At 46.4% G+C, this 21,715-nt stretch overlaps 1 protein-coding gene across 1 annotated transcript in view; it reads left to right on the top strand.

Annotated features, from left to right (window-relative positions):
* The window catches only part of allc (allantoicase), a 71,611-nt gene that overhangs the window by 16,978 nt on the left and 32,918 nt on the right, over positions 1 to 21,715 (top strand). Inside the window, exons 4-7 of the mRNA XM_085996393.1 lie at positions 5,774 to 5,861; positions 16,964 to 17,089; positions 19,310 to 19,389; positions 21,204 to 21,336. Coding sequence (XP_085852519.1) covers positions 5,774 to 5,861; positions 16,964 to 17,089; positions 19,310 to 19,389; positions 21,204 to 21,336 — 427 coding nt within the window. The remainder of the gene's footprint in view (positions 1 to 5,773; positions 5,862 to 16,963; positions 17,090 to 19,309; positions 19,390 to 21,203; positions 21,337 to 21,715) is intronic.

The following is a 21,715-nucleotide window of genomic DNA, read 5'->3' as shown; positions in this document are numbered from 1 at the left end:
AGGATCACCAAACTATCTGGGTCACGCTCAAGATAGCAGGAGTCCAAGTGAAAATGGAATTGGACACAGGATCAGCCCTAACAGTCATACACCGAAGGGACTACAAGCGGCTATTCTCACATATACCCTTAAAGGTACACACATTACACTTCCGCCTGGTACAAGCAGGCATAGGGCCTTCTTTTACCAGCATAAGAGCTTAAATAAACATTTAAATAACATTTTTTAAACCATTTAAACATTCAAAAACCGTTAAAATTAGTTTCGGTTATTTTTGGCCCCTTTAAAAATGTTTAAATTTATTTTTCAAAAAATTAAATTTTTCTTTTAAATGTTTAATTAAATTTTATTTTTTATTAATTTTAAACATGTGGTGATTTATTTTTATTTAGGTTGTGTGAAAGTGTGTTTTTTATGTCATTCCTATTACAGTATGTTTATTAGGATTCCGTACACAAATGGAATCCCCATAAGCATAATGGGAATCTCCCTTTTTGATTGGTTGGGCCGGCCCACGTGAGCCCAGGGATGCTTACGAACTGCATGCGCCCCTGGGATACGCAGGCCTTTACGCAGGCGTACGCCCGCAGGCCCAGGACTTCAAGAGTCCGAAGGTACGGAGGCACCAGGTAGGTGCATAACTTTCCTTGTGGATCGGAGGCGTTCGCCCCCGGGAAACCTCAGTCTGCAATTTCAGGTCCAATGAAATGACAGATTATGGGGGTGAAACTGTTCCAGGGTTTCATCCTCATAGGAGGTGAGGCCAAGGGTGGAGGGTCGACGTCCTGTGGCTGATTTCTGCCATTGTTTATGAGACCCTTTCTTAAAGTAGGCAGCCTTCCGCTTGCCATCATATGTAATGCAATCTAGGTGTCAATATGCAAACCTTAATGGGGGTGATCACAGATCCATGAAACAAACAAATACACATCATGGCCCAGAAATTCGGGTTGGAGGCTTCCCGCGGGTGCAAGCCCCCGATCTGCACTTACCTTGCGCGCCGGCCGTTGAGCTGTGGGCCCGCGTGGGATTCCGATCCTGGGTCTGCTCCAACTGCCGGCGCTCAGTGCTTGTGTATCCCAGGGGCGCAGTTAATTCGATGCATCCCCTGGGATCACGTGGGCCATGGAGAGCCAATGGTAGCAGGGAATGCTTCATTCATAAGTTTGACAGGAAGAACTGTCAAACCTATAAATACTATAAGCCCCAAAACACAACTAAAACTTCAAATAAATTTCAAAAAAACATATTTTTAAAATAACTATAAATTACATGAAATAACTATTTTAAACAATAATTTAAATTTTTGAAAAAATTAATTACATTTTCTAACGGGGCCAAAAATAAACTTACCTTTCTTTAAAGTATTTAAAAATAATAAACCTGTGGAAAAAATGTTTTAATTTTAATTAATTCACCACTTACCTTGTTAAAAGCAGGCCTTGCGCCTGCTTTTTAAAAGTGTAACTGCTGGAGACTTACCCTCCCGGAGAAACCTGCAAAAAAAACGTAAGTTCGATGTGTACGCGCTGCCTCTCCGGTGCACACGTTCCACCTGTCAACCCCTTCTTTCAAGGGAACGGAAGTTCCGGTTTCCAGCGCATGCGCAGTGCATGCACAAAACCGGCACTTTCGTTGGGCCTACGCATGAGTACCCAGCGCGTACTCACCCGTGGGGACCCAAATTTCTGGGCCCATGTGAGGCTTCTGTTGGCTGTGAGTGAAGTTATGAGTATGAAAGGGCTAGTGGTACCTCCTGCATTGTTATATTTTGGGGGTTTATGCTAGATATTCTACTCTAACTCAGTGTCACCAACCACTTCAGTCTACGACCTAGCTTCCCTTATGATCCAGAGTGTGCCTTCAGTATCTAGGTAAATGGTAGAGAGACCCAGGCATCAAACACTGTACACCAGCTTGCTAGAATGTACCAAGTGCTGCCGCATGATTCCTCTCTCTTTGGTAGTCAGACTCTGGCTGCAAACCAACGAGCTTATTTAACAAAGACCAAGTAAATGAACAGTATTCGATGCAAAACTTTGCATTTACAGTAAGTTACAAATCTCACTATCCTTCAGAATGCATATCAAACCACTAAAGACACTTCTCCCTAAGCTATCTCTCAACATACATTGGAGCTGAAAATGGATGTTTACTTCTTACAGGGCAAACCACTGCCATGGAGTCCGTTTCTCTGCAGGCTACACCTCTCACCCTGACAGATGAGCCACATGCAGGTATCCTAGTATAAAGCCTCATTGGAAACCCCTGACCACAATGTTTTCTGTCAAAAGGATTACAGCCATTGATTGATCCTGCCCCTTCTCACAGGTCTCAGACACAGCTGTCAGTTAAGGCCCCCCCCTCCCCATGGCCCCCCTTCGAACGCCTGAAGCTTTGATTTGTTTCAGAGAATCTCTCTGGCTTGTTTCAGAATCCTGCGCAGACATGTCAGAACAAATTACTTTAACAAACTAGCATCTTTAATGGGCTGGATTTGGTTGCCATTTCACAGTACTCGGACACTGACGATGCTTGAGGAACCAGCCAGAAGCCCCCTATGATTCAAAAGCTTTGCAAAAATAAAGTTTGGCTATTTAAACAATTAATGGTTGACGAGCAGCACACCGATTGGTGGGGGTGGGTGAAGGTGGGAAATCCATCAGCTCCTTCACAAAGTTGAGCTGAAAGTATGTGTTTAAGGCAGGGGTGGCAATCCTGGGAGGGTTGGCAATCCTGGGAGTGGTGGGGCCACTGAGCGGCCAGCAGCGAGTGGGAAGATTTTTGTGCGGCCACGAGGAGCATTCATGTTATTGGGCGTTTGGGCGTGGCTTCCAGTCGTCTCTTTAAAGACCCCTGGTTGGACTGTTCTACAACCAGTGTGAATGGGCGGTGTGTGTGCGTGAGCGTGCTCCTCCATTGGTACCTGAAAATTGTGCTGGAGAAAGAAAGACTTGCATTTCTATAGCGCCTTTCACGACCACCGTCCTTTACAGCCAATGAAGTACTTTTGGGGTGTAGTCACTGTTGTAATGTAGGAAATGGAGGCGTACAATCTGAATCAAAATACTTGAATCAGGCTTCCAGCTGTTCTGCGGGGGAGTAAAAAGAAAAAAGAAAGACTTGCATTTATATGGCGCCTTTCACAACCACTGGACGTCTCAAAGTGCTTTACAGCCAATGAAGTACTTTTTGAAGTGGAGTCACTGTTGTAATGTGGGAAACGCAGCAGCGAATTTGCACACAGCAAGCTCCCACAAACAGCAATGTGATAATGACCAGATAATCTGTTTTTGTCATGTTGATTGAGGAATAAATATTGGCCAGGACACCGGGGAGAACTCCCCTGCTCTTCTTCAAAATAGTGCCATGGGATCTTTTACGTTCACCTGAGAGAGCAGACGGGGCCTCGGCTTAACATCTCATCCGAAAGACAGCACCTCAGACAATGTAGCACTCCCTCGGAGTGTCAGCCTAGTTTTATGTGTTCAATTCCCTAGAGTGGGACTTGAACCCACAACCTTCTGACTCAGAGGCGAGTATGCTACCCACTGAGCCACGGCTGACACGAGTACTGGCCGCCCAGTTTGATGCCCGTTCAAAAATTGAGTCTCGGGCGGCCAGTAGGTTTCTTTTAAAGTTTTCATCTGCCTACCCCATCACTTTTAAGCGTGAATATGGTGCTAGGCAGATGAAGGTCGCCCCAATGTCTATGCATTCAATTTACATTATCATTTAGAATCACCTTTTGTTTGCCGGCAACTAGTCTCAAAATCTTTGATACATATGCAATGTCCCCATTGATAACTGTCTGGATTCTACACTGAATGTGTTTCAAACTCGCTGACTATTTCCTGTTTTTTCTGAGGTTATTAACCCCTTACATACTGCAACTAGTAACAAGGATTTCAAATCAATAATCTAAACAACAACAACTTGTATTTATATAGCGCCTTTAACGTAGTAAAACGTCCCAAGGTGCTGCACAGGAGTATTATTAGACAAAATTTGACACCAATCCACATAAGGAGAAATTAGTGCAGGTGACCAAAAGCTTGGTCAAAGAGGTAGGTTTTAAGGAGCGTCTCAAAGGAGGAAAGAGAGGTAGAGAGGCGGAGAGGTTTAGGCAGGGAATTCCAGAGCTTAGGGCCCAGGCAACAGAAGGCACGGCCACCAATGGTTGAGTGATTACAATCAGGGATGCTCAAGAGGGCAGAATTAGAGGAGCGCAGATATCTCGGCGGGTGGGGGGAGCAGGGGGGGTTGTGGGGCTGAAGGAGATTACAGAGATAGGGAGGGGCGAGGCCATGGAGGGATTTGAAAACAAGGATGAGAATTTTGAAATTGAGGCGCTGCTTAACCGGGAGCCAATGTAGGCCAGCGAGCACAGGAGTGATGGGCGAACGGGACTTGGTGCGAGTTAGCACACGGGCAGCCGAGTTTTGGATGACCTCAGGTTTACGTAGGGTGGAATGTGGGACTCCAGGAGTGCACACAAATACATACATTTTAATCACAGTAACATACCGCCAACTTGCACCTTAATAGAAATTAAATATTGAAATATGCCCTATCAAATGTTCTTTATTGGAATTCAGTGGCTCAACAAATTATCATAATTTATACAGTAATCAGCCCCCAACCCGCCATGTCTCCACTCTGCACACCTACCTCCGACTGCTTTCCTAGCGATAGTGGGATGTTTGATTTGTGTTGCACATATGTGTGGGTGTTTAGAGGGCCAATTTGTTTTTGTCAAAGTGACCCATTACTGTAGTAAAGCAAAATTAATATGAAGGAAAAAAATAATTGGTATTATTAGAATACATTTTATATCAACCACTGCAGGTGTTTACCAGGCAACAGTGGAGTAATCAGCATCTACAACCTGTTTGGCTGTGACCTTAACTGAGAGTTACCAGTTGAGACATTTAGATTTTTCATACACAATTAAGCACCCCACGTTTTATAGTAACAAGCAGTGTGAAAAGAAAAAGAAAGACTTACATTTCTATAGCGCCTTTCACGGCCTCAGGACGTCCCAAAGTGCTTTACAGCCAATGAAGTACTATTTGAAGTGTAGTCACTGTTGCAATGTGGGAAACGCGGCATCCAATTTGCACACAGCAAGCTCCCACAAACGGCACTATGATAATGACCAGATAATCTGTTTTAATGACGTTGATTGAGGGCTAATATTGGCCAGGACACCGGGGAGAACTCCCCTGCTCTTCTTCGAATAGTGCCATGGGATCTTATCCATCTTTCTCAGAGAGTAGACGGGGCATTGGTTTAACCTCTCATCCGAAAGACGGCACCTCTGACGTCAGAAGGGTCCCCGACCCGAAACGTTGACTCTGTTTCTCTCTCCACGGACGCTGCCTGACCTGCTGAGTGTTTTCCAGCATTTTCTGCTGTTATTTCAGATTTCCAGCATCCGCAGTATTTTGCTATACGGATAGTATTGTGCTGGATGCCCGTGCTCACTATGAAGATTGGAGTAAATTCCTGCGGGGTTCTCCCCCTTGTCCACCGTGGACGGCATTTTTCTGGGGTTTCCACAGCTCTTCTGCCGAAGTCACGGCAAACAATCGGGAGAACTCCTGCGTAAATTCACCCCCATTGAGTCTAATCAAACTCATTTTATGTAGGATTCTTACAGGTGAGACTTTCATCCCATCAGTCTGGCTAGGTTTGAAATCCAACCTGAGAGAAAATGTATGGTGGACCCGCCCAATCCCTATCTCAACTTTTAAAACAAATTATTTTATAGCGAGGAGCACCGCAATGGAAAGCACAAGATTTTACAAATTTTGGCAAATGGATGGATGGCTGGGAAACTAGGAGAAAGCGAATTCCAGGTAAGTCAAAATCTAAAATATACACATTTAATTTTAAGATAACTCGATGATGTTTCTTTCAAGAACCTGAGTGGTTGGAATTCTGTAAAACGGCTCTGTTTAATTTGATATATATCAAACAGATGGCAAAGGAACTCTTATTAAGGCTCATAAACCAAGGACCACAGACATGACGAATACATTAAGTCTCTGCAGAAGCCTGTGTAGTATATAAAAAAAAAGCATGTAGTAATCATCTGAAAGCTTCAAACAAGGTGATGTCCCAAACTACAGTTGAAGTTAATTGTTCGGGATAGAAACTGATTGAAGGGATTGGACCACATTCTTGCCCTTTAGAATTAATCCGATCCTGAATTCTCCAGTGCAATATAACAAAAGGAGGTTGTCCATTATTTATGTTCAGAGCGTTCAGCCAACAATTTCGCTATCCTCACCTTCCACAATTGGATAAAAAATGACCCCGCATCTACCTCATCAGCACCCACTCTGATTTCTAATTTCCTCTCCTCTGGTCCTCCACCTGTCTTGACATTGCTGGCTCTGTTGACTTGCTCAATAGCTCCCTTGCCTTCCTTCCACCAATTTCTCATGGTTTGCCGCTCTGGCTGGCTTCCCACAGGTGCAGGGTGTCATCGACTGCACACATGTGGTCATCAGGGCACCCCATCGTCATCCAGGAGTCTCTGTCAACTGCAAGGGCTTCCACTCCCTCAATGTGCAGCTCGCCTGCAACCATGTGTCTGCCAAATTCCCTGGCAGCTGTCATGACTCCTGCGCCAGTCCACCCTCCCTCAGCTCTTCACTCCTCCAAACAGACTTCCTGGCTGGCTGCTTGGAGACCACTGAAGACGTGGCTCATGACACCCTTGAGGAGGCCAAGTACTAAGGCCGAGGAGAGATATAATGAAAGCCACATTTCCACCAGATGTGTCACAGAGCAGACAGTGGGCATGCTCAAAATGCACTTCAGATGCCTTGACAGATCTGGAGGAGCCGTTCAGTACGCACCAGCCAGGGTTTCCAGACTCATCATGGTCTGCTGCGCCCTGCACAACATAGCGCAGCAACGAGGATTAGCGCTGCATGAGGAGCAAGGCACTGAGCGCATAGCCTCTTCAGAGGAGGAGGAGGAAGAGCAGGAGGAACCTACGGTCCAGATCCCACCAGCATCTGAGCACGTTGCTGTCCGGGAAGCCAGGGATGGGCCTCATCATGGCCAGATTTACTTCACTTTACTCATTACACCCATATGGCTGCCACATGCTGCGCCAGGTTGGCATCACCCCACAGCAACACCATAAAGCATCCTTACAATGACCAAGCCGTTCCTTTCACACTGACCACCATTGCTGGAGGTAACGTTATGCCTCACCATTCACTACAACTCACTAAGCCACTTCCAAAGGTGCACACAAATTTGTCCAAAGTGGTGAAAATAAAGATTTTTATCTGTGACATCACAGTAACGGAGACTTTACAGAAATATTTAATAAAACACCCAAGTGGCTACCTGTTAGATCCGTGGTTCAGTGGATAAATAATTACATGGATGCTGTACATGAACAAATAACAGGTCTTTACTGGAGGAGGGTAATCTCTAGACTGGGGTCATTGCCGGTACTACAGTATATAGGAGCTGTAAAAAGTAGTTCTGACTTAAAGCACATACACTACAATTCCTCCTTTTTTAGATTAATAATACCCCCTTAATATTCAAATAACAATTACATTTTTACATGTACATTCAATAACAAAAGTCCATTTATAGATTCAGTCTTTGGGGCGGCTTCCTGACCCTTTCAGGATAGCGCCTTTCCGGAGGTTCTTGTTCTTGGTGCAGAGGCGATTCTGACCCCCTTTCATCGGGTAGTTCATCGGGTTCCACTGCTACTGGGTCTGAAGTAGATACTACCGATATGTCGGGTTCATCCCCAGGTACTCGAGACATGGGGTTGACGCATTCCTGTGGCGTCTCACAATGTTCTCCCCGACATCCACTGTGTACATTAATGGCCCCTGCCTTGTACATATCGTTCCGGGTTGCCACTCTCTGTTCGATAGTCCCGGGCCAAGACTGGTTGCCCTACATTGAAGCTCCTTGTCGGCTTCTCGTTGGTGTGCTGGAATTGTTTGTCCTCAACATTTCTTCGCACATTTGGTCTGAGCAAGTCCAGACGAGATCTCAAACTTCGGTTAAAGAACATCATGGCCGGGGTCTGGTTGGTAACTGCATGTGTCGCGTTTCAGTAGGCTAATAAGAAATTGTCCATCTTATGCTGTAGTGGAATTTCCTCGTTGCACATGGCCTTTATCGCCTTCTTAAAGGTTTGTACGAACCTCTCAGCCAATCCATTGGTGGCTGGATGATATGGGGCGGATGTGTAATGCCTTACCCCATTCCTTTTCATGAATTTTTGGAACTCGTCGGACACAAACTGTGGTCCATTATCAGAGCAGATCTGCTCTGGCAACCCGTTCCTGGCAAATATGGTCCGTAGGACTGCAATCGTTTTCTCTGTAATGGTTGAAGACATCTTTATCACCTCAGGCCACTTTGAATGAGCATCCACTGCTATTAAGAACATTGAGTCCATGAATGGACCCGCAAAATCAATGTGCACCCGTTGCCATGGAGAGGAGGGCCACTCCCATGGGTGTAGAGGGGCATGTGGTGGTGCATTTTGGACCTTCTGTCATCCTAAGCAGCTCTTAGTTAGGTTGATCGATTCCCGGCCACCACACATAAGCCCTAGCTAGGCTTTTCATTTTCACTCCCCCCAGATGACCTTCATGTAGCTCATTTAGCACTCTCTCCCTTAACTTGGGTGGAATCACCACTCTGGATCCACACATCACTGTCCCCTGGCATACTGACAGCTATTCTCTTCTGGATGAGAATGCTGGCAACAGTGAGTTGCCATGTGCTGGCCATCCCCTCATCGTCAATTCATATACCCGTGACAGTGTCGGATCATTGCAGGTCTCCTTCTCTATATCCGCGTTTGTTACTGGCAATCGTTCAATTATCGATGAATAAAATATCTCGATAGGGTCCACTGCTGGTGCTTCCTCCACGTGATAGCCCATCAGTGTTCCCATGCTGTCTCGTGCCTTTATATTCTATTTCATATTGATTCGCCCCTAGAAACAGGGACCATCTTTGTAACTGCTGTGCAGTCATCACTGGAACGCCCTTCTTAGGATTAAAGATGGAGACAAGTGGTTGGTGGTCAGTCAGCAAGGTGAACTTCTGTCCATGCAGATAGTGGTTGAATTTTTTTTACTCCCCATACTAGGCTGAGGGCCTCCCTGTCAATCTGGGCGTAGTTGCGCTCGGCTGAGGTTAGTGACCGAGACACAAAGGCTACTGGCCTCTCCAACACGTCTGGGAATTTGTGCGACAGCACCGCTCCAATGCCGTAGAGTGATGCATCACATGCCAAACGAATTGGTAGTGCTGGGTTGAAATGGGCCAACACCTCTTTTGATGTGATCAATTCTTTACACTTCCGGAAAGCTCGTCTACGTTCGTCATCCCACTTCCATGGTACCCCCGTTTGCAGTAGGGTGTTCAGCGGGTGTAATACCGTAGACAAATTTGGTAAGAACTTGTGGTAATAGTTTACCAGCCCGAGGAACGACCTCAGTTGTGACACATTTTCCGGTGCTGGAGCCTTGACTACTGCCTCAATCTTTTCAGGGGACTTATGTAACCCCTCTTCATCGATGACGTGGCCGCAATACGAGATCTGTTTCTGGAAAAACTCGCACTTGTGGCGATTAGCTCGTAGCCCATATTCCTTTAATCTGGCGAGCACCTTCTCCAAGTTAGCGAGGTGATCACCGTCATTTTCGCCCATGACCAAGATGTCGTCCAAATAACACTGGGTCCCTGGAATCCCTTGCAGGACCTGATCCATCGCCCTTTGCCAGATAGCCGGAGCCGAGGCTACTCCAAACACCAGCCGGTTGTATTGATAGAGACCTTTATGGGTGTTGATCGTAAGGTAATGTTTCGAAGCTTCTTCTACCCCCATTTGCAAGTACGCCTGGGCTAGATCAATTTTGGTGAAGCGTTTACCACCAGATAGCGAGGCGAAAATATCCTGAATTCGTGGAAGCGGATATTGCACCGTGTGAAGGACTGGGTTCACTGTCACCTTAAAATCCCCACAGATGTGGACCTTCTTTGGTTCCCCAGGCGTATTACTCAACGACCTCTTCATTACAGGAACGATGTGTGTAGCCCACTCGCTCCAGTCCACTTTGGACAGTACTCCTGAACGTTCCAACCCTTCCAGCTCTGCTTCAACTGCTGGTCTGATCGCATAAGGCACTGGTCTGGCCTTCAGAAACTTTGGGCTTGCATTATCCTCTATTTTAATTGTTGCTGTTATTCCTTTTAGTGTTCCTAGTCCCTCCTGGAACACTTCTTATGCGTCAGTTAGCATTTTTGACAGTCGTCCAGGTGTGACGTCGTCATCCTTTTTGGCCTCCACCTTCAGTGTCTGTATGGAATGCCAATCTAAATGTATCTTCCGGATCCATTCACGTCCTAGCAGTGGTGGTCCTCCATTTGGCAATACATATATATCCATTTTAGTATTTCCTGACCTTTATATGTCACTTTCACCCTTATTTTTCCTTTGGGGTAGACTTTTTGCCCCGTGTATGTCTTCAAGACAATCTCTGTAGCTTTCAAGGGTATGTGTGAAAATAGCCGCTTGTAGTCCCTTTGATTTATGACTGTTAGAGCTGACTCTGTGTCCAATTCCATTTCCACTTGGATTCCATCTATCTTGAGTGTAACCCAGGTAGTCTGGTGATCCTCCATTTCGGTTACATTATGTAGTTTCAGACAACCCAGCTCCTTGCTTCCGGAGTCTGTGTCACTTTTCTGTTCGTCTGAACCACTGTCCATCACCTGGTGTACCTTTTTGTACTTCTCCTGTGGAGATTTCTTACTGTTGGTTTTCTTCCCAGACCTGCAGACTCTTGCTATGTGTCCTGCTTTCCCACACTGTCTGCACACTTGGTCCTTGAACCAACAATCTTTCTGGTCATGTGTTGTTCTGCCGCAGCGATAGCACTTCCCTGTTCCATAGGTCATTTCGTTGGTGCCATATTCTTGCGGTCTCCATTGTATCTCTGCAGCGCCCCTTGCGGCTGCTTCATGTGATACTGCCATGCTGAAAGCCTTGTCCAGCGTAAGATCCTTTTCTGATAGAAGCCGTTTCTGGGTTCCTTCACTTTGAAGCCCACACACAAACTTGTCCCTTAACGTATCTGCTAGTCCCACTCCAAACTGGCAGTGTTTCGATAGCTTGCGCAGTTCCGTTAAGTACTCAGCATTACTTTCGTCTTTATGCTGGTTCCTTTTGTGGAGCTTAAACCTTTCTGCTATCAGCAACGGTGTGGGGTTTAAGTGGTCCTGTAGGATTTCTACTATGCTTTCGAAATTCTTATCCACGGGCAACTCTGGGGTTATTAGGTTTCGCAGTAAGCCATAAGTTTTTGCACCCATGGAATTTAGCAAAACCAATGCTTTCCTAGCATCTGGCACTTAATTCGCCCTGCAGTACACCTCAATGCGTTCCACATATGTCGCCCAATCTTCGACTTCATTGTCGAACGTAGAGATACTGCCACTCTTCGGCATCCCTGGGTGTGATTTAACTGTCAAAAATGGCGTCTCCCGCGCTCTCCCTTCTTCTCTGCTGGCACAAAATGGCGTCTCCCGCGCTTTCCTTTCTTCCCGCGCTCGCCCTTCTTCTCCCCGCGGACACTGTTCAGCCCTTGAGCCCTGGCTGTGCTCTGAGCATTTTCCTGTGCGCCTTTCCCGTTTCCGCCGCTCGGTCCTGAACCCGGCTGCTGCTTTACCCTCTCTCTCTCTGTTTTGTTTTTCCTCGACGCCACTCACTTTTCAACCCATGGCTGCGCCCTGTGCGCTTCACCCTCTCTCTTACCCCGTCGACGCTGCTCGGCTTTTTCTCTGCCGTCGGTCGGCTCCAGCCGCCGCTGTCCGGGAAGGGTCTGCGCTGTACCTGTTGCCAGTCTGTTGCTGGATCGTCGTGGCTGGGGAACCAAGCCCGGCTCTCAACAGCCTCCCCTGCGATGTTCACTCTCTGCCGGACGACTGGGCGGTTGCTCGTGGTCGACGCCCGTGCTTCTGGCCTCGACTTTCTTCCACCGCCCTCCCGGAGCGAATCCTTGAAGGGAAATGCAGAGTTGCAGGTAGATTCGAATCAACCTCGTCGCCACTGTTAGATCCGTGATTCTTAGAGTATGATGTTTTCCAATAACTAGATGGAGGCTGTAACTTAACAATCAACAGGTGTTTACTGGAGTAGGGTAGTCTCAAGACTGGCAGTACAGAGGCATGCTCAAGGCTTATATACAGGTGTGGTCACTGTTGGTACTACAGTATACAGGAGCTGTAAAAGTAGTTCTCCCCTTAAAGGTACATACACTACAATGCGGACCTTCTTTGGTTCCCCAGGCGTATTACTCAACAACCTCTTCATTACAGGAACGATGGGTGTAGCCCACTCGCTCCAGTCCACTTTGGACAGTACTCCTGAACGATCCAAACCTTCCAGCTTTGCTTCGACGGCTGGTCGGATCGCATAAGGCACCGGTCTGGCCTTAAAAAACTTTGGGCTTGCATTTTCCTCTATTTTAATCATCGCTGTTATGCCTTTTAATGTTCTGAGTCCCTCCTGGAACACTTCTTGTGCGTCAGTTAGCATTTTTGACAGTCGTCCAGGTGTGACGTCGTCATCCTTTTTGTCCTCAACCTTCAGTGCCTGTATGGAATGCCAATCTAATTGTATCTTCCGGATCCATTCACGTCCTAGTAGTGGTGGTCCTCCATCTGGCAATACATATAGGTCCATTTTTGGTATTTCCTGGCCTTTGTATATCACGTTCACCCTTATTTTTCCTTTGGGGTAGATTTTTTACCCTGTGTACGTCTTCAAGACAATCTCTGTAGCTTTCAAGGGTATATGTGAGAATAGCCGCTTGTAGTCCCTTCGATTTATGACTGTTAGGGCTGATCCTGTGTCCAATTCCATTTTCACTTGGACTCCATCTATCTTGAGCGTGACCCAGATAGTCTGGTGATCCTCCATTTTGATTACATTATGTAGTTTCAGACAACCCAGCTCCTTGCTTCCGGAGTCTGTATCACTTTTCTGTTCGTCTGAACTACTGTCCATCACCTTATGTACCTTTTTGTACTTCCCCTGTGAAGATTTCTTGCTGCTGGTTTTCTTCCCTGACCTGCAGACTCTTGCTATGTGTCCTGCTTTTCCACACTGTCTGCACACTTGATCCTTGAACCAACAATCCTCCTGGTCGTGTGTTGTTCTGCCGCAGCGATGATACTTCCCTGCTCCATATGACATTTCATTGGTGCCATATTCTTGCGGTCTCCGTTGTATCTCTGCAGCGCCCCGTGCGGCTGCTTCGTGTGATACTGCCATGCTGAAAGCCTTGTCCAGCGTAAGATCCTTTTCTGATAGAAGCCGTTTCTGGGTTCCTTCACTTTGAAGCCCACACACAAACTTGTCCCTTAACGTATCTGCTAGTCCCACTCCAAACTGGCAGTGTTTCGATAGCTTGCGCAGTTCCGTTAAATACTCAGCATTACTTTTGTCTTTATGCTGGTTCCTTTTGTGGAACTTAAATCTTTCTGCTATCAGCAGCGGTGTGGGGTTTAAGTGGTCCTGTAGGATTTCCACTATGCTTTCGAAATCCTTATCCACTGGCTTCTCTGGGGTTATTAGGTTTTGCAGTAAGCCATACGTTTTTGCACCCATCGACAAAACCAGTGCTTTCCTGGCATCTGGCACTTCATTCGCCTTGCAGTACACCTCAATGCGTTCCACATATGTCGCCCAATCTTCGACTTCATTGTCGAACGCAGTGACACTGCCACTCTTCGGCATCCCTGGGTGTGGTTAGACTGTCTAAAATGGCGTCTCCCGCGTTCTCCCTTCTTCTCCGCTGGCTCAAAATGGCGTCTCCCGCGCTTTCCTTTCTTCCCGCGCTCGCCCTTCTTCTCCGCTGCGGCTTCAAAAATGGCATCTCCCGCACTCTCCCTTCTTCTCCGCGGCTCAAATGGCGTCTCCCGCACTTCCTTTCTTTCCCCGTGGACGCTGCTCAGCCCTTGAGCCCTGGCTGCGCTCTGCGCGTTCTCCTGTGCGCCTCTCTCGTTGCCGCCGCTCGGTCCTGAACCCCGGCTGTGCTTTACCCTCTCTCTCTTTTTGTTTTCCGTCAATGCCGCTCAGTCTTCAACCCCCGGCTGCGCCCTGTGCGCTTTACCCTCTCTCTTACCCCGTCGACGCTGCTAGGCCTTTTCTGTGCCGTCGGTCGGCTCCACCCGCCGCTGTCCGGGAAGGGTCTGCGCTGTACCTGTTGCCAGTCTGTTGCTGGATCATCGTGGCTGGAGAACCAAGCCCAGCTCTCAACAGCCTCCCCTGCGATGTTCACTCTCTGCCGGATGACTGGGCGGTTGCTCGTGGTCGACGCCCGTGCTTCTGGCCTCGACTTTCTTCCACTGTCCTCCTGGAGCGAATCCTTGGAAGGAAATGCAGAGTTGCAGGTAGATTCGAATCGACCTCGTCGCCACTGTTGAATCCGTGAATCTTAAAGTATGGTGTTCTTCAATAACTAGACGGAGGCTGCAGATTAGCAATCAACAGGTGTTTACTGGAGGAGGGTAGTCTAAAGACTAACAGTACAGATGCCTGCTCAAGGCTTATATACAAGTGTGGTCACTGCCGGTACTACAGTGTACAGGAGCTGTAAAAGTAGTTCTCACTTAAAGGTACATACACTACAGCTCATCATGTGGCAGCCAGGGTGTACAGCATCAAGTGAAGTAAATCTGGCCATGGTGAGGCCATCCCTGGCCTCCCGGGCAGCAATGTGGTCGGGTGCTGATGCCCTTTGTCCTGTGCAGCATCAGGTGATTGCGGAGAAGGTTGGTGGTGGTGGTGGTGGTGTTGGTGCTGCTGGTGTTGGGGCTGATTCTGAAGACCAAGGTGAGAGAGTATAAAGGGCACCCATGCTGATGGAATAGATGACAGGTGAAGTAGAGATGACAGAAGCGATCTGTCAATTGTGAGGGAGGTAATGAGGTCAGACTTGATGGAGACTTGCGTAGAGACTTGCAGCATGGTGAATCTGTTGTGGAAATGCAGTGAGGAAGAGCTTGCGGTTGAGGGAAGATATTTCTGTAAGGTGGGAGCTTTTACTTTACATTTGAAGCTGTCAACTCAAAGCTGATTCAATGGCCACTGAACTCCCGCCTCAGCTTAACAGGTGTGGTTCACGACCAGCGTGGACCCTGTGGGCGAGCACGTAAAATCAAAAGGTGAGCTTAAATGTGTTTTTAATCATCTCTAAACAAGGTCATAATGACCTGAATTGGGTCCCCTGCCGCTGTGTGTCGGATCTGCTCAGCGCTGACAGACCCGACATCAGGGAAAGGCGCGCGGTGGCGGGTTCACAGCGGGGCCCCGACCTGCTGGGGAAAAAAAAACCACTTTCCCACGCGACCCGCTACCAATCGCGCCTGCTGAACACCCACCCCCCCCCCGCAAAATCTCGGCCTATGTGTGAAACAGCCTGTGTGGAAAATCAGTAATGGAATTCCTGTGACGAGTAGGCACATGGCAAAATCTTTCTAGACCCTACGGCACCAGCAAGGCCTCATATGCAGCAGGTGGCTGATCGTAAAATCAAGTTTACTGCATGCGGCACCCTTCTGGTGATGATTGGGGCGGGGGGGTGGGTCACAGAAAAACTACACTCCTAATATGTGTGGGAGAAAAAAGAAAAGATGAAATCAAGGCCCCAATACTTACTGGGCCGGGGTTTTGGAGCGCGGGTGGAGGAGTTATGGTCAAGAATCCCGGAAGGCCAGGTTTAGCCGAACACCATGGAGTTTTAACGCCATGGTGTGCGTGTTTTTTGTCAAGCGGATTCTCTGTCCAGAAGCCGGCCTGATTGATCGACTTGGCTGCCCGTCAGGTGAGAAAGGCTCCATAAAAGGCCGCAGCCCAGGATCAGGTAAGTTTTGAGGTTGTTGTGGGGTGGGGTTGGATAGATCGTGGTTGGGAGGGTCGGGGGTGATCACGAGGGTGGGTGTTGGGAAGATTGTGGGGGTTTGGGTGGGGGGAGATTGGAGGGGGTCGGAGATCGAGGGGAGAGATGGGAGGTGTCAGGGAGAGATCACAAGGTGGGGTCAGAGATTGGGGGAGAGCTGGGAGGTTTGGGGATAGAGTCAGAGATTGCGGGGGAGATTGGGGGTCGATGATGGGATGCATATGGGGGGGTGATCCTGGATGTGGGGGGGGGTGTTTACAGGTATGTTTGTTGGGCTTTGAGGAAACACTCCTGTTCCTCCTGGCTCACAAGCAGTGCTGGAAATGCAGTTACCTGATGGATCCAGCACTTCTCCTTTTACCTGCCGAGTTTCCCGAGGCTTGGGAAACCCGGCCGACATGTTAAAAAAAGAAACACTGTTAAAATGAAGGCACGCAGCCTCCTTAAAGGGTTTGAACAACCAACCAGCCTCCTGCGAGTGGGTTGTTCGCCCATCTTTCTGCCTCCATTAAAACCAGAAGAGGGCGGGTTTGGTTCCTGTCAGATTTTTAACATTTTAGCTTCCCACCTGACCCAAACCCACTCCTGTTTGGGGTTAAAAGTAGCCCCCAAGTTTCAATTATATGCTTTATGTGCGTGCAGTAATTTGTCTTGAAGTAATGTATTTCCACCAGGGCTGAACTTAGTATTCATTTACGAATTGAAATTGATCAGAATTGAACCACTTTATATATTTCCACCCCTCCGACCCCCAAATATACCCAATTCAGGTGTTTGGACTTTGGAGTTGCCTATTTTTATTCCAGGCAAATACTTGAATGCACAATGCATCAGATACCCCTGACGCTGGCTATACAATCGACTGCATCATTTGGAAATCAGAATCCCTCCAGTTGTGCTTCAATTCTGAGTCTGCTGCAGCTTTTGTTTCCTCAGATGTATTAAAGCCTATTCTTTCCACGTCAACTTAGGTTTGTATTTCATAGGTCACGACTGGTGTGTTATCCAGCTGGGCGTGCCCGGAGTCATACACGGATTTGATGTAGATACCTCTTACTTTACCGGCAATTACGCTCCTCGTGTGTCGATTGAAGCAGCCTGCCTCGATCCTGGTCAGTAAGCAGCAACTTCAACAAAAAAAAAATCTCAATTCTGTAAAAAGTATACTAATTATAGTTTTCCTTCACCCCTCACCATTTCTTGCCCCTCTTAAGCTTCCAGCCCATGCTACGGAGCGTTTCTGACCTAAGTGGGTGGGTAGACAGCTTTTCCCAGGTGGTGTTGCTAGGAGGAGGGGGATTATGGGCCATCTCTGATTTTTCCCATCATATGTCTGAGGAACCTCTTAGCCTCCCTTAGACCCCCTGCACCTGAAATCAAGAACTCATACTTTGACAATCATTGTGGAGATTTGTCGCACCAATATTTTTTGCTTGATTCATTGAGATATGCTTGTACCATCAAGTGAACTAGTTTAAATCTTTAATAACAACAGAAAATGCTGGAAATACTCAGCAGGCCAGGCAGCATCCGTGGAGAGAGAAACAGAGTTAACGTTTCAGGTCTGGGACCCTTCATCAGAACTGGAAAAAGCTGGAGATGCAACAGATATTAAGCAGGTGCAGAGACAGTGGTGGCGGGGTGGGGGGTGGGGAGGAAGGAATTGAAGGAACATACTGTGCTTATGTAAAAAGCAGGAAAGATAAAATGTTGCAAATGGGAATGGCAAAATCATACAGCATGAAAAATGGGGGCAGGGGTTATAGTTTGAAATTGTTCAACTCAATGTTGAGTCCAGAAGGCTGTAAAGTGCCTAATCGAAAGATGATGTTGAGCTTACGTTGAGCTTCATTGGAACAATGTAATAGGCCGAGGGCAGAGAGATCAGAGTGGGAGTGAAGCAGAGAATTAAAGTGACAGGCGACCGGAAGCTCAGGGTCACCCTTACAGACTGAAATTTAAATCTTTCCTCTGTTACAATTCAGAGTCCATAATACTTGGACAGCATTTCAAGATTGCCATTGATTTTTGCAATTCATATAGTCCTAAATCCCCTTTTTAGTTTTAACTATAGACATTACAACAACATGAAGAATGCACTATTCATTTAACCTTGTAATGGTCAATATATATTCAATTTATAATACTGGTACTATTTGTGGACATTTTAATAATTTGGGGAAATGACTGCTCATATATAACTAGAGAATATGTACATAGGTGGTGTGAGCAAACAAGAATGTTCTGAGACAGTAGTAAAGGTGCTGACTGTAATAATTAACAGTTTATTAGCAATTTGAGACAGTTCAACTTGAAATGAACTGTATGTGTTGCCTTGATCTTGGGTTCATTTATTTCTGTTTTTAACAATCGGGCACAATGGGTTTTTATTTTCTTGCTAATAATTGACATATCTGCAGGTTTAGTTACTATTTTTCACAGTTGTGGAAATACTGTGGCGCACGGTCCTGGAGTTTACTTTTCTGGATTTCTAATTCATGTGGTTACATTTGTATTTCAGACAAAGAAAGTAGGAGCTTGCTTCTATATAGTGCCTCTCACGTCCGCAGGACACGGCAAAGCACTTTACAGCCAATGAATTACTTCTTACTGTTAGCAGACAATTTGTACACAGCAAGGTCCCACAAACAGCAATGAAACGATTGACCAGTTAATCTGTTTTTTTTGGTGGTGGTGTTGCTTGAGGGATAGCTGTTGGCCAGGACGCTGGGAGAATTCTCTTGCTCTTCTTCGAATAGTGCTATGGAATCTTTTATGACCACCTGAGCGAGTAAATGGGGACTTGTTTTGACGTCTCATCCGAAAGAGGGAACCTCCAACAATGCAGCACACCCTCAGCACTTCGCTGAAGTGTCTAGATTATGTGCTCAAGTTGTGGAGTAGGGTTTGAACAAACAACTTTCTGACTCGGGCAAGAGGGTTACCGCTGAGCCAGAACTTTATTATCACTTGCTGTCATCCCCAACAGATCCCTTCGGATCTCACACCACTGCTGGTACAACATCCACTTTTAAGACCTTAAATGTAAGTGCCACTGACCTGAACGTATATGGTGCATGACAGAGCAGTATATGGAACTGTATTGCCTCTCCCTTTGCATGGCCAGATCTTTGTATTACTCCAGGATCAATCTGAAGGGTAAGAGCAATCCAAAAACTCTTATTTCCCATCATTAGCCATGCTCTTCAACCTCTCTCCCCTAATACCCCTCTATCCTCCCATCTAATGCTAGTTGTACGTTATCTGTTATCTGAAAGCGCGCCCATCAGGCATGTTGACATGACACATCTTTAATATATCTCATTGACTAGATGCGGTTCCAAACTTGCCTCCAAGAGGGGAGAAAATAGGAACTGCTGCTTCAGAGGAGGAAGTTGAAGCCATCAGAGAGGTTTGTCGGAGATGAAATGCAGTTTCCCTGCAGTAGAAAGCTAAGGGCTTTATTTACCTCTGTTTGACAACTTTAGTTAAAATCTTGACATGACTACGAAGTGGCGATCACCAAGGTAGAGGCCTCACCTGCCTTAAAGTGCCTGGCCTGCTGTGAGCATGGATAGGTAGATTGCGGGTGCACTGCCTGTGATTTTTCAGCAGTGGGCCAAGTACATTGTCGTGGTGAGAACTCAGAAAATGTATCCTTTTATATTTAGGTGTAATTTTACTAAAATAAGCCAACAGAGAAAAATATACCACCAAGAGATTATGGAATATATTTTCCAATGTTCCTGGTGCAGAGCTTTGGGTGATGGGAGTGCCTATCAGGAATTCGGATGTGAAGGACAGAAAATTGTCCTCAAATTCCTAATATTCATCTGTGTTGCACGAAGCACTGCTCCATGAGATCTAATTCATAAAATATACCAATATATTTTACTGTTATGAATTACATTGAATAAACTGTCACTGGCGTTCAAACAAATGTCTTTCAAACAAATGAAATCACTATCATTTACAAAGGCAGCAATGCATCAGTACAGTATTAATGAGCCAGATTTTGCTGTCAAAATAACGGTGAGGCTAATGGCGCCCGCGTTTATTTATGCGTAAATGGTACAGCAACTTCAGGCGAGGGGCAGATGTGCGGTTAAGCTCAAATATCCAAAGGTTGCTGTCTGAGTTGTGCTGTTGCGCAGTCTGCCTCATCATAGAAATGCACTGAATGTCATGAAGTTGCTGTTTTTGCACAGTAGATATGAACTAAACGCGCCACAGAAAGTTAAGTCTTGTCATTACAAGCGTAAATACCCATTTAACAATGGAATAATTGTTAATTATTGACAACGGCACTGAAAATTAACTATTACAAGTGTGGACTCTCATTCCTTCAGGTACTAATTGTTGTTGGAGATTTTAAAAAATGTCAAATTTAAAATTTTCAACTTTTTTTTAATTTTCCTTTCTGTCACTTTTTTTTCTCTCTCTCTCTTAATCCAATCATTCTTCCCCTCTCTCTATTTCTCTTTCGGTACCCAACTTGACATGCAATTCACCCACTCTAATTTACACTTCATTCTCAGCCCTTGCGCTGTTTATTTCTTGAACAGAAAGGAGACACACACTTGCTTGCCCTGTTCACTCGGGTCCCAGATGCCCTGTTTCCCCTCATCGCGATGTTATCAGCGCAACTTGTAACACAAAAAAATGTTAAAACCTAAACGGGCACAAAGTCTAACCATTAGCTGCCCTGCTACAGCAAAATCTGGGCACATTATATACATTTTTGTGCGGTTGTGCACTATTTAACTGTTGTACACCCACGAGAGCAGTAATGCCGGTTTATCAAAAAGTCCGGATTACAGAGAGGTATAGTAAAAGGTACGAGAGCCCCGTACACAGCAACAGATCCAGGCTTCCCTGTTGCTTAGCAACAGGTGCAGGAACCCCAGCCACAAGATCCAGGCATCCCCGTTGCTTAGCAACAGGTGCAGGAACCCCGGTTACACAGCCACAGATCCAGGAACGGCCACTAATATGAAGTAAAACTTACCTGAACCTACTCCTGAATTTTGCCGGTTAACAGAGATTTCCGGTTATTTAGGTGCCGATAAATCGACAGTTTCCTTTATAACAGTTTAGGAACATAATTTGATTTTTCTTTAATGAATGCTTTACTATAAATGGGGGGACTCTTGTCCTCAAAATAAGATGATGAATAATAAAAGAAAGTTTACACATATTTCATATTTATTATACCTTCGATGGTAGTTGAAGTCAGAGCTCTGGATCGAGTTGCTTCCAATGACAATCCTGCAACCAGGCTACGCTGACACTTGCCACAACTACTTTCCTGCTCAGCAGCTGAAGCGATGGACTCACATTAGACTTAACATGTACCCAGGTAATCATTCAGTGGCTTTTTCATTAAATATTAAGGAGCCAAGGTGCTCCCTAGCGTAGGACGCCGCCAAGGTTGAAACGAGAAGACAAGCTAAATCAGGAAGGAGTGATCGGGAGATGCCAAACTTGGGTCCTAAAAGTCTTTAAAATCGGGAATGTACAAGGCATTTTTGTCAGTGTGGGCTGCTTTGATGTGTACCATGGAGCCTCGGGTATCGCATATAACATTTAGGGGGCAAAATTGGGTCATGCCCCCTTTGGGGCGCTACTTTTAGCGTCCCGAAAAATTAGTACCCCCGCACCCGAAATTCACTGGTAGCGCCCCAAGAGGGAGGCGGGGCGCTACTGTAAGCACCCTGCCTCGCTCTTGGGGCGCTGTG

This window comes from Somniosus microcephalus, chromosome 9, assembly GCF_052327205.1.
Source record: "Somniosus microcephalus isolate GS21.2 chromosome 9, FLI_Smic_1.0, whole genome shotgun sequence".
Taxonomy (NCBI): domain Eukaryota; kingdom Metazoa; phylum Chordata; class Chondrichthyes; order Squaliformes; family Somniosidae; genus Somniosus; species Somniosus microcephalus.
The sequence above is the reverse complement of the archived record's forward strand: the minus strand, read 5'-3'. Positions and strand labels throughout refer to the sequence as shown.